The sequence below is a fragment of the Heloderma suspectum genome, chromosome 3 (assembly GCF_057233095.1).
Source record: "Heloderma suspectum isolate Gila_16-S chromosome 3, 16-S_ref, whole genome shotgun sequence".
Taxonomy (NCBI): Eukaryota; Metazoa; Chordata; class Lepidosauria; order Squamata; family Helodermatidae; genus Heloderma; species Heloderma suspectum.
In genome coordinates, this window is record NC_139460.1 from 139832244 (window position 1) to 139845691 (window position 13448).

Consider the following 13448-nt stretch of genomic DNA (forward strand, 5'->3'; position numbering starts at 1 on the left):
CTGAGTGCCGGGGCGGCGGGCGGGGGACACGCACACAATTTTGCTCTAGAGCCTATGGAGACTGGAAAGCTTGCAACACTTGCACACAGCTAGCTAGCTCTAATGGATCAAAAATAACCGTGACTGCTGTAGCGTTTTCTTTCTTTCCCCGACGAAGGGGAAGACGTACATCTGCTTGGTGCTCTTAGGAATTGCACCTCAAGGTCACTGGCTAGGAATTCTCGCACTGGTTTCCCTTCCCAAACCTCGCGAACGTGCGAGGGCGTGCTAATCAAATTGCCCAGAAAAGGCAATGGGAAGGCGGGAAAAAGGAAAAGAACGAGCGGCGGCGGAGGCACGAACAGCGGAGTCTCTCTCCCCGCTCTTCTTTCCAGGAGTGTGGCAGTCATCCAGGCAGCATCGCGTGGTTCCGCCCTCTTCCGAGCGGCCCAGGGTCAATAACATGGGAGGGGCAATGTGAAGTCTGAACATGTAGGGCCGGCAAAAAAAAAAAAATGAAATAAAAAAAAAATTCCGAGCAGGACCGCTGTCATATATAATACGCCTTTATTTGGACCGACAGAGCAGCGAGCTAGCTTTCGAGTCGCACAGAACTCTTCCGCAGGGGGCTCAAGGCTAGCTTAAAAAAAAGTGTGTGTGTGCGCGCGCGCGCGTGTGTGTGCGCGCGCGCGCGCGGGGGGGGGCGCGCCGATGGTGCCGGCGTCGAGGCACTGCGAGGAGGCGGGCGGTGGCGAGAGAGTCGCCCGCGGCCGCGGCAGCAGGGCCAGCCGGCGGCGTGAAGAGCGCAGCCCCGCCTCGCCCTCCCCGAGGCCGGCGAGGGAGGCGGCTCCGCCTTCTCCGTCCCACCCGGCTGTTCTGCGCGCGCGCGCGCGCACGCACGCACGCAAGCCTCCGCTCGCTCGTTCCTCCCGTAGCCCGCTGGTCGCCCCGCTGGTTTTGGGGCGCGGGGGCGCGGAGGGAGAGCGCGGGGGGCGCCGGAGGTGATGGTGCCGAGGTGACTCCTCCCGTCCCTGGAGCTGCCTGAAGAGAAGGGGAGGCGGCGCAGCGGCGCGCTGCCTCTGCAGCTTCCGTCATCATGGCTCACTCCCCGGTGCAGCAGCCTGGCCTGCCGGGGATGCAGGTGAGAAAGCAGCCCTGCCCCCCCTCGCGCCCCCTCGCTTGGCCTTGCAGCTGCTCCCGAAGCCCCCAGATCAGAACATATCGACGGGGCGGCCACGGCGACGGGGTGTGGGGTCTGCCCCTGCCCCCTCTCCTGGGCTAGTTTACTGACACGCAGGGGTTTCTTTTCCTCCCGGGGGTAGCTCTCGTTGGGAAGTGGGGAGGGTGGGGCAGCGCCGGAGCGGGGATCTGTGGGTGGCTGTGCGGGTCGATGGAGCAACTTAAGGGAGGGGAGGGGGCAGGGGGGTGCTTGGGTGTGATGGACTAACAACTGTTCAGCCTGTGCCTCCGGCAACGAAGGGAGGGGGAGGATGACGTTTTGCCCAACTTGCTCCGCTCAGCGTTCAGTCCAAATACTCTACTTTTTAAATTAAGGGACGACCCCTCTTCTCCCCCCGCCCCCCTTTAGGGGATTGTTATTTAGATCTTGCCCGCTCCTGGGGGCTTCAAGAGAGGCCAGCAGTAACTTAGCTGTATAGGGCCCGTGTCCTTTAAAGGGCTCCTTTTTTTTTGATCCCTTATAGTTAAGAAGAACAGTTGACCTTCAGGGTGTCCTGTGCTGCCCATCTGGGTAAGGGCAGGGTGCTGCATGAGGAGGATGAAATGATTCTAATACAAAGAGGTAATTTGTAGCTGATTTATAGAAGATGGTGCATATGTGTGTGTATCCCCACCCCCCACCCCGCTGATAGACAGATATAGGAGTTTGTATCTTTAGGTTCTCTCATTCGTTTTTGTTTTGTTTTTTGTTAACAAAATCTAGATATGGTAAATCAGCACAGTGATGGTATCCTTGAGGTAATCTTTGTTGTGAAAAAGTAATTGTAGAATTTAAATGTTGGCTGTTTCATGAATTCCTCTGATGTTTTAATAAAGGGGTTTGGCTTTGATATCACTTCCAGATTCTCATGACTTTTCCACCCATGGCATTGCAATAGCTCAGCTATTATTAAAAACTTGTTTTGTATTGTGAATGTAAATACATATTTTGAAGACTGGATGACCAATAGAGAAGTTGCAGTTAAAAACTGTAATGTAGTTGTTAGTCTGCACTTTTACCTTGTATTCTAGTACATGCTGAATCAGTTTCCTACACTCTAGAGCACTGCATTTTGATGGTTTTGGAAGGTAGGTCTCTGAGGATTGCAGGGCCTTGAAAGTTGGTGGTAGTAAAGAGTACAGGCCCTCATGTTCTGGCCTTCTTCATGCACAGAGAAGGCTGCTGTTGCTGTGGCCTAGCAAGTGGTGGGAAGAGGGCCTGCACTCCACCAGGTGAGGGGACAGTGGCCTTTTAGATAGGAAGAAATAACCTCTTCAGCAGAGCTGAATGCCCGAGTTACTTGTCTGTCCAGTTCCCTCTCCTTCATACTTTGCAGCAATATGAATGGGTTGCCCTTGGCTGGGCTAGAAAGTGGGGCGGGGAGAAGTGAGGTGTCTTTCTCAGTGCAAGGCTTGCCCAACTAAGACAGAAAATGAAAGGTGAGACAGGATTGAGGGAAAGTGTCCTTTGTTTTGGGCAATGTACTTATGGTGCAAGCATGGAGGGGGAGGGGTAAAATATTGCAGCTAAATTGTAGATTATGCTTGAGAGTGTTTCATATTTCCCTGGATTTACGTTGGGAGTTTCCAGGATTGTAAGATTTACTAGAGCCAAAGCAGAATAGAGTAAGCATGATTTGGGATGGCAAGTTGTTGATCTAGGCCAGAACAGACAGTGAGAGAGAGAACATACTTGTAATGAAGTCTAGGATTTATAGTTTGGGTAATAGTTTGATTTTGTGCCTTCTTAAGTGACATGCTTGCGCAAGAACTACATACCTCAGAGAATGTCATCTGGGTGAGTGTTCTGAGACCTGTAGATCTGGAAGGAGGGGTCCTGCCAGGGTTTTGACTATGAACTTCTGAAGTGGAGGAGCGGGTTGCTTGCTTATCCCCCAGTGTTGTCATTGCTTCTCTCTTTGTGCCACCTGCCGCCGCTTCCAATGACTCTCCCACTGTGTAGGCTATGCATGCTGTGATGCTAGCCCTGCCGCCTTCTCCACCTTTCCCTCTTTTTGCCTCATGTGGCATTTAGCAGTCACCATTGGCTCCATGATTCCTCTGCTGCTGAGCAGCTGAGTGGTGGGCTTAAATTTGGCACTGGGGAGGAATGTGGTGGCAGCTTGGGCATCTGTGTAGGCCACGCAAAAGGCCTCTGAGAGCTGTGGGTTGCCCACATGTATATAAGAATTTATGCTAGATGCTATATCTCAAGGAATGTCTAAAGAGCATTTGTCAATACACTTGTGTATAGTTAATATGCATGCCACACAGACTTGTCCAGCTATAAATACAAATCAGGCTGCCAGAAATATAGGGAGCTTAAACAAAGGGAACTAAAAGAAGCTGAAAGATACCAATCAATTCTCCAGTTTTTCAAAGCGGACACGGGATTTGGGGGACGGTGGAAAGGGGAAGGGGGGTGTTACATGTTTGTATTGGGTAGAGATTATGCTTGGGCACTGCCACCTGTACTGCTCTTGCCTAGGTGCTTTATGTACTGTGAATCACAAGGGTGGGCAGCATCTGTCTTAGGAGAACCCAGTATAGAGAAGGTCCCAGAGGTCATAGGGTAGCAATTATTCATGGCCAGCCTCTGGGAACTGCTCAAGGGCAGCCCTTTGAATGTCTTTTAGGTCATCAACATCTTGTGATCGACTGGATTAAAGACTACAGAGGTTTCAGCAGGATATAGTTACTCATTTTGAAATGTAGGTCAAGTTATTGACTAAACTGAGAGTTACACTGATGGGACTTGAGAGAATTTCTGGTGTCCAGGTATAAAAGATGTAAGTAGAGAACTGTAGTCTATACAAACAGGCTCAGTTTACTGGATTAAAAAAAAAGTCTTTTACATGTCTGCAAAAGCTTGTAAAACTTATGAAATATATATTTTATAATTCATATTTTAGTACATCATAGCTTATCATGAAATGGGATCCAAAACAGTGACAACTATACGCAATATAATCCAAGCCCAATTTCCCTTAAACATCCTGTTTTGAATGGCAAACGAATTATATCAATCTTAAAATAGCAACATTTCTGTTGGAACATTCTCATTAAATCTGTTTCAATACAATAGGATTCTGTTCCATTCTTATTTTAGTAAATCCTAATCTTATCAACATTTTCTATAACCTCGTAAACCCTAAGCATGTAAGTTTCACAATATATAGCATACCCCAAATTCTTCCTAACCAATCCTCAAAAAGGGGACTTTCAGAATCCTTTCACTTCATGGCTATCCTACCATTGCTATTGTGATCAGGTTACAACATCTCTTTATGTTTTGGATTTTATTATATTTCAGGTATTGAGTTCACGTGGTTTATTGTTTGTTAGCTGTTTGTCTAATTTATATTTTTAGCCATCTGTGTCCCTCAAGGGCTAGTAGCATAATTTTAAAACTGAAACCACTAGCACTGTAAATCCAAGAAAGTTACTTGTCTGCGTTTTTTTCTCCTAGCCTATCTGCCCATGTTAGACATTTGGGACCTGAAAGGAAAAACAACCCCAAATTTTGGAAAGCTTCCCTAACTGGTGCCTGGAGGCAATTCTTATTCACTACAGGGAACCAGATTAGTTGAAAACTTGAATAAAATGCAATTGCTCTTTCAGAAAGTTACATGTGTCTCTGATTCTGTATTGCTCTGCTGTAAAACAGGAACAGGAAACTTTATTGCTACTCATAATAGAAATCTTGTTTGATCAAAGAAATTGTGTAAGTTGGCATTTTATTTTGGTCTTTATGTGTAGATGTATTACTATCTAACTTTTTTTATAGTTGACAGAATGTTTCTGTTGATCCATACTAAAACCTGGATCTGGTCTTGATATTCATACTCTTATATTGCCGGGTGGGTATATGGGAGGCATGGACAGATTTCCTATTCCTTGCAACATCCCCTCATGGTGCCTGTGTATATGTCTGTGTGTTCACATTGCTGGGAGGTGAGGGACTGGGCCTTTATTGAGCCCTGTGGGACTCTTCCATGTGAGGTTGATACTCCCATGCGTGACCAGATGGGACCCCTGGTATTTTCTTAAATAGGATGCTAGATTGGTCCCAGAGCATCCCAGAGCTCTAAGGGTATCATGCAGGAAGCTTGCTGAAGCTAAGTAGGCTTGCTTCTGATCAGTGCCTAGTTCAACACCTTAAATTCTATGAACGTTATAGTGGAAGAAAAGTTGAATCTAAATGTAATAAAACAGGGATGGGGAACCTCCGGTCTGTGGAGGCTTGAGCTCCTCCACAGGCCCCCGTCGGCTTCTCAGACCCCACCCCCTGGAGGCTAGTGGGGCATTGGGTGAGGTGGGGAGAGGAATCCCCATTGTCATCTGTGATCTATAATGGGAGATAACAGGGATTCTCTTGTGTGCCTCTTGCCTGCCCAGTTGGGAGGTTGAGTGGTGCGATGAGCACTTCTGTAGCTGAGGCACCAGGTGGGGGAGCGATCCTCCACCTGGTGCCTTGGCTGGAGAGCCTTTGCTCTGCCTGGGCTTTTCCTAGCCAGCCCATGTGCTGTGAAGTTGGGCATGAAGGGGCCTGATTGCCCTGCGTGGACTGTCCTTGGCTAGGGAAAGCCCAGGTGCAGCAAAGCTGTCCTCAGTCCCCGTTGTTCCTTGGAAGGAGCGAAGGGGATTCAGCAGGCTTTGCCCGTCCCATTCCCTCCCCAGTGGGGAAAGGTACAGGGTGAGCAAAGCTGTCCTGGATGCAGTGCTGGGCGGATCCTCCACCTGGCACCTTGGCCAGGATGGCTTTGCAGTGCACTGGCCTTCCCTGACGGGAAGCCCGGTCTGTGGCCAAAGCGCTAGATGGAGGATCTTGCATTATATTCAGATTTTACAGATTGGATTTTTTGTTTGCCTGTATGTTATGAATGTCATTGCAAAAGGATCCATTAGACAGGGATCCTAATATGTCATAGACCCGGTTCGCACATAATGGCAAATTAGCGCACATTTTGCCAGGTATGAGCAGGAGCAAATGTTCTGCTACCAATGTGCTTCTCACTTCAGCTTTCTGTGAACCTACAACATTTGTAGGTTGTGACTGACTGGATTGATTTGCACAACACGCTAACCCACACTCAGTGGTTGAGTGTGGGTTGTTTCTTGAACTGTGGGTTAGCATGTTATCTGAACGTCCGCACAATGGCTTGTTGACCATGCAATGTGGCTTATTTTTCTTAGACAAACAACCTTAAGAACCCATGGTTTTGTGTTGGATTGTTCAGGCTAACAAGCGACCCTGCGGAAAATGCCCTGGGTTCAGAAAACACGCTAGCCCACGGTTCCACAACAACCCACACTCAACCAGAGTGTGGGTTGGATTAGTGGGATGTTTAGGGGCTAAACAACCTAGCAGTTAAGTCATGGTTTGTTGTAGGGTTAACTGCTGGGTAGTTTAGCCCCTAAACAACTTGGTGTTCTGGCTTCGCATGTCATTCTCACAACCTATGAACGGGCCAATTTTAGGTTGTTTACAGAAAGCAGAAGTGAAGAGTGTGCTGGTGGCAGTTTGCTTCTGCTCATGCCCAGCAAATCATTGGTTAATTAACCCGCAATTTGCTGTTATGTGTGAACTGGCACACAGTAGTATTTCATGTGGTTTGCATTATAAACTTGCCAATTGTTTGGTGGTTTTCCCGCTTTTGCACAGGTTTTTTCCTGTTCTAAAAGGTTGAAATGCCTCTCCTAAGGCTTAGTGACCGACAGTAAGAGCTTTAAGCTAAAACAAGCTGATATTGTTGTGTTTTTGGCATGTCCCCTTTTGCCTTTGGCCCACCTACTACTGGGATACGGCCTGGAGAGTTTCTGTAAAATTGAATTTGGCCTTTGGGCTGAAAGAGATTTCCCTCCCCTAGGGCATGTAGCGTAACTGAACATTTGGGAGGCCAAAGGTCTCTGGAGAGGGTTGTAGAGCAAGGGGTACCAGCTTCTAAATGAGGGATATGAACATCTGTAACTCCCACAAGTGTAGGGCTGAAGATATCATTGATACTAGATGACACCTTGGAACAAAAAAGGAAGGATGCCGCTTCAACATGGCATTAAACATGGGATATTTTAGATAATAGATCATAGTCTACTGACTGGCAACCCCTGTTATTTGCGTGCTGTGCTATATGGAATCCACATTGTTACATTGGATTTTGTTTCCCATAATATTGGATGCTTATTAAAAATAGAATCTAGATTATAGCTGTCATGGTTGTAGAACAAAGGTTGAAAATATGTTCATAGTATATGCTGAAAGCCCAGTCATCCAAAGTAACTGGGGGGATAGAATTGTCATGACTGGGGCAGAAAGGTTTTGCTCCCTCTATCATACTCTTTTCTTCCCATCACTCATTGGCCCCTGTTTCTAGCCTGTTGCATTCCTAATCCTAACATACATTTGAAAAGCATCTTAATTCTGCAGTCTGGCAAATATAATAGTTATATAATTTAAGTAATTTAATGCAGATTTGTCTAATTCCTTAATTTTATTTGGCACAGAACTTTGGTTTCCATAGTGCATCATTTGGATTCTTTTAGATTTGGGGTTTCCTGCATTTCTGCCCACTGTTGTCTAAATAGGGCCCCATTTCTTGCCTTTAAAAAGGGGGGAGCACTACCAAATGGCCATGGGGGAGGTAATTGCAAGTAGGCTGAGCATAGCATCATCTTTCCCATGTCTCTTTGAAATAATGATGGTGATCTGAAAACTGTCAATGTAATTACCTGCAGTAAACTGTGAGCTGCAGTGTAAATTAAAGCATTTTAATAATAGTAATAATAATAATGATAATAGATTGTGTTTTTCTTTTCCGTATTTCTGCCAGAATCTGAAAGCAGATCCAGAAGAACTCTTTACAAAACTGGAAAAGATTGGCAAAGGTTCATTTGGTGAAGTTTTTAAAGGAATTGACAATCGAACTCAAAAAGTTGTTGCTATAAAAATTATTGATCTTGAAGAAGCTGAAGATGAAATAGAAGACATTCAACAGGAAATCACAGTGCTGAGCCAGTGTGACAGTCCATATGTTACCAAATATTATGGATCCTATTTAAAGGTAAAATGATTTCTTTATGTTGAAAGATCATATTTAAAATATGAATGTTTTATAAATCAAGATATTTGTGAAATGTAATAGCTTTCACAGAAGATGAGTTGCTTTGAACTCTAGACAAAATAACTTGCCTTTTAAAATCTTGTAAGAGCTAAATGGAGAGTATTTTGTATATTTCCGTTAATAAGTTACAATGTTAATGTGTGTGTTGAATATTGATCAAATCCAAAAGCAAAGGACTTAGGTTTTTATGAAAATAGAATATTCTGAGTGTTTGTGTATTATACATAATCTCTGTCTCCTTCTCTCATTTATACTGTTTTTATACCAGTTTAATTATGACTTCCCCTTAGGAGTTCCTTCCCCTTAGGAATCTTAGGAATTGTTATTTTGGGAGGATGCTGAGTGTTGGACATCCATGGCTCCCTTTACAGAAGCATATTTCGCAGAGCTCCCTGCATACGAATTATGAGAGTGAAAGAATGCTTACACACCTGAGATTTCCCAACCCCTTCCCACTGCAGCCCTCTGTACCCTCTGAAGCCTCTTCTGGGGTGGGGACCCCTGGAAAATGCCTAGGATGTAGTGAGGGGAGAATTGGAAAGAATCAGGTGAAGGCAGCTTGCAGGAGCATAGCTTGATTTTCACCTTCAGGTATTTAATTGACTTGTACAATAGTACTCATTCATCCAAAGAGAATGCCCACTTCATATTTGGGCACGGAGGTATTACTAGCTAAGATGCAAGTAGTGCTACTTAATACTTATTTCATGAGTGTTATACAAGTAACAAACTCTTCTGTCACAATCTCTTGGATCTGATATATAGAAATGTGTGATCTCTGATGTTAGAAAACCAGTGAGGAACTGTTTTTGGCAACAGGTTCTTTTCATGTCACTAATGTTTATTACCCCATCATGATATAGCTTGGAGAACTGGCAGTTTTTATTCCTCTCTTTGTCTTAGCTTTCCTTCAAGTGCTTGACACCAAGAGGCCTTGCTTGACTCAAGTACATGTTTCGTCTAAAAAAACAAAGTGGAGCATGTTCTGTGTTGCACACTCAGAAGGTGCAGCCCCCAAACAGGATAAGTAAAGGAAATCCAGTTGGAAAAGAGAAGTCTCTTGTATAAGGAGTGAACACACTACTTTGTTCCATACTTACTGCATTGTTGTTCTCTTTCACTGAACTAAAATCAAGGAGGCTTAACAAATAAATACACAGAGCTTAAAAGCACAATGGAAAATCTAGTAACCAAACAAAAATATAGTGCTTAGAAACTTAAAACATGTAGAAAGCAGCAGACATCTGCATACTTAGCAACATCTCTTCTGTAGTGCTTCAGTAGTTCCTGTGGGTGTTCCTAGTACAGCGTAGTAGGTTTTACTTATACTCAGGGTTGATTTGATTTAAATCATGATTTAAATCGCTTCTTTGAAGGACTAGGTTTTAATGATTTAAATCACTAGTGAGGAAGTTTTTATTTAATCATCATTTTTTAGTAGAAATACATTATTGTTTAATATAACCTTAATACATATTCAGAGATGTAGGTTTCATTGCAAGGTATGTACATAGTGGAGGATAGAAGTTTCCTGAGGAATCAGGACTGCATGAACATGTTCCATTCACTTCTGGTTTCACTTTCTGTTCCCTTACCCCATCCCTTGAATTTATATTCAGACTCCTCCTCCTTCAGATCTTCTCCATCTCCCCAGATTCTCCGTTCAGTGACCTTCTTTATCTTTGCACTTAGGGAGGGGCAAGGCCTTGAGAGAGAGCGCATGCACTTCTGTGCACCACCTGCAGTGCGGAGTAGGACTGATCAGGTTATCTCCCATCTCCATAAACTGCTGTTCTATGAATCTATGTTAGATTCATAGAATATAATTAGAATGTGTGTATTCAGTATTCATAATGATATCTTTGACCTAGTTTCTGTTTTTTTACTAATTATTTTAAGAGAACTTTGAAATCCGATTTAAATTTTAAAAAATCCAATTTAAATATTAAAAATCCATCTTTAAAAAATAATTAATGTTTATCAACCCTGCTGATAGCTCTTTTCCAATAATCTGCTATATGTTTTGTGAGTATATGCTTGATATCAGAAGTGATGCTGCTGTTCAGCTTTACCACCTCTAATGAGTAAGCTCAATTATATCCTTGATGGCCAGACAGAAATATGTCAGGACCATTTTTTTTTTTCAAATCCAGTATATCAGTGTCCAGTATAAGAGGATTCAGGCTTTTATTTTGTTGCATTTATAGCTCACCTTTTCTCCAAGGACCTCAAGGTGGTGTATGATATTCTTCCTCCTCTCTATTTTATCCACAACAACCGTGTGATGTAGATTAGGCTGAAAGTCCGTGACTGGCCCAGAGTCACCCAGTGAGCTTCATAGAGTCCCAGTCCAGCTCTCTAACCACTATGCCACACTGCACAGGCTTTTATGTTGCAAAAGTTCTTTTCATACACAGAAGGAAGAGACAGAAGTTGATCCAATGCTGTATTACTTGCTCTGTACCAGTAAATCTCTGAAACCACCTAGACAACAACTACTTGCATCAAACTACTATAGATGCATGAGTAGGTCTTTCTACTATCACTGCAACTGGCTGCCTTAGAAATACGGAATATCTGTCAGTCTTGTAGATCCTTGCCTAGTGCTAAGTAATAGATGCTTCCATTTTAGTAGCCAAGATTCGTCAGGAGGTGTCTCACTTGTTTACAGAAACTCAGTTGCCACTAAGGTGGGCCAGGAGGAGATCCCCCATTGGTCTTGTGTGCTCTTAGCTGTGGCCACTTTTCCTTCAATATTTTTGCTTCTGCTTCATTTGAATCCAATAGTTCACCTGTTAACCATTTCACTTATAAAAATTAAGACTCTTAAGACCCAAATTATACTTCTGCCATAGGTCCCACAGCATAGTCCCATAACATTTGCAATGTTATATGGCAAAGGGGATAGATAGAAGGTACATGCAGGACCAAGATTTGCTCCTACAGTTACTTCATTGCCACTACTCAGTAACAGCATCAGTTTCAGACTTTGTATATCTTTGTGTTTTTAAGAAAAATAATCTTTAACAGCCCCACAGTACATTTTAGTGCATGTTTTTCAAAAAGCAATCCTTGGGGTGGATCCGGACTTCGTTATATTTAGAATGACTAACCGAAGTCCTATTCACTCTTATGACTAAGTCTGGACCTAATCCAATATCTGTATAGGTATCCATGTCTGTATTACAAAGGAATTGTTCTCCCTGAGCTGGACTTAAGGAATCTCTTTCTTGGTACGTCAGATTAGTACTGCTATTTCACCACTAGATGGCCCTGAATTGTCAGTATATTTTGTGCAACAAAGGTGTGACTCCAGTATTATTGGCTAAAAGCAGTGGGCAGTACCGAACACTGCCCGCTTCCTCTTGCACTAGTGGGTGCAACAAAATGAGTGGAGGCACAGCGGCAGTATTGGGATACTGCTCTGAAGGAGACAAAAAAATCCCTGCTCACTGTGTCCCATCTTTTAAGTTCTAGGATGAGTAAAATATTTTTTTAAGTGTAACTTGTAAGTTATGAAAATTACAGATTAAAAGCAATGCAAAATCCTAAGCTCTATCTAAAGCTCTAGCTAACTGGAGCTAGATGGAACACCTATCCAAGAGGCTTACAGGGTGGGGCAAGGTGGAGTGGTGACACAGTTTTAGGAATGGAAAAAGAACCAGGGAGAATGTGTCTTCTTTGGGAGGTGAGTCTGATATGGGGATGGTAGCCTTTGTTAGAACTAATTTTCTTAATTAGTTAAGAATTTTGGAAAATATGGAAATGAAAGGGAAATATCTTGTCAGCCATTGGTCAGTGCTCTGTCCAAATAAAAGAATCCTGTGTAAAACATCTTTTTTGGAAAGGACTCATCACTTAACACCAGTGATGGATGCCCTTGAATACACGACTGTAAGTGACATAAAGAAATTACCCCACTTACTTCCGCGTCATGAATTGAGACCACTTAAACGTAATTCAGCCAATGTGCCTTCAACATATAGACCTGGTTCACATGTCATAGTAAGTCACCATGGGTTAATTCACCTGTGTGGCTCTGAGATGAGTGCCAATCACCATTTTGAATATACAAACTGTGGCGAGGATGTGCCACAGCTTGTCTTGATGTGCGAACCTGGGCATTGTGGGTTATTTGATGGTTAAACAACCTTCAGATAACCTTAGAACAAGCCATAAAAAGTCTGAAACTTGGGCTGAAACTTGAACACTGGCAGTGAAGTAACTGTGGGAGCAAGTCTTGGTCCTCCATGGGTTGTTCTAGGGTTATGCACGGGTTGTTTAACCCATGACACCCAGGTTTGCACAACACTACAAGCTGTGGTGTGCCCCTGATGCGGCTTACATATTCAAAATGGTGGCCAGCGCACAGAGTATGGAACACAATTCTGTGTTCAGCTTCCTGAGCCACTATTTTGATTTTGGCTCCAGTAGGTGGACTTCAGAGTTCTTGCAAAAAACAAAGTAGATCATACAAACTTAAAGTCTGCCCACACATGCTGTAGTGATAGAAATGTCATGTTAGTTCTGGTGACCTTTTCCTATGCGCCCTCACCTTTAAGTTAAAAAGTTATTTCCAATGTGTGTCTCAAATCTTTGTGGTTGTAGGTTGTCAACTTGTCTTGTGGACAAACGTGGCCCTGCTCTCTTGTTACCCATTCCTTTGAGGTTTTTCTTCTCCAAACTAATCAAACCCATCTCCTTTGGTCTTCCCCCTACTTTCCCATGCCATAATCTACAGGCCCCTAATAATATATATTCTTTAAATTACTCCAGGTGCCTAGCCTCAAATAGATGTGACCAGAACCAAATTTAGTACTCGAGCATAGATGTTAACGCTGAATATTATGGGAGAATGAGAACCACGTTTTCTGAAATACATCTTATTGTAGTGTAGCGCAGTGTGGTGTTGGCTCCCCTCCAACCTTTCCTCTGCCTCAAGTTAGTGTGCACATATTTTCAGTGTCCTAATTGCCCCTTGTACCATTTGCAGGATCCTGCAAAATCCATTTGTAGGATTTGCACTTCCCTGAGCCCTTTTCCCCAAGATCATCATTTGCCTTCGAGAGCAAAGCATACAGCGTGTTCTAGAAAAGACTGAACTTGTGAACATATTGAGCTGTTAATAAG

At 43.7% G+C, this 13448-nt stretch overlaps 1 protein-coding gene across 1 annotated transcript in view; it reads left to right on the forward strand.

The window, feature by feature from the left end:
- Positions 1 to 859: 859 nt before the first annotated feature.
- Positions 860 to 13448, forward strand: part of STK24 (serine/threonine kinase 24) — a 37275-nt gene continuing 24686 nt past the window's right edge. The window contains exons 1-2 of the mRNA XM_084844712.1: positions 860 to 1120; positions 8028 to 8258. Of these exons, the coding sequence (XP_084700838.1) occupies positions 1076 to 1120; positions 8028 to 8258 (276 nt within the window). The 5' untranslated portion in view covers positions 860 to 1075. The remainder of the gene's footprint in view (positions 1121 to 8027; positions 8259 to 13448) is intronic.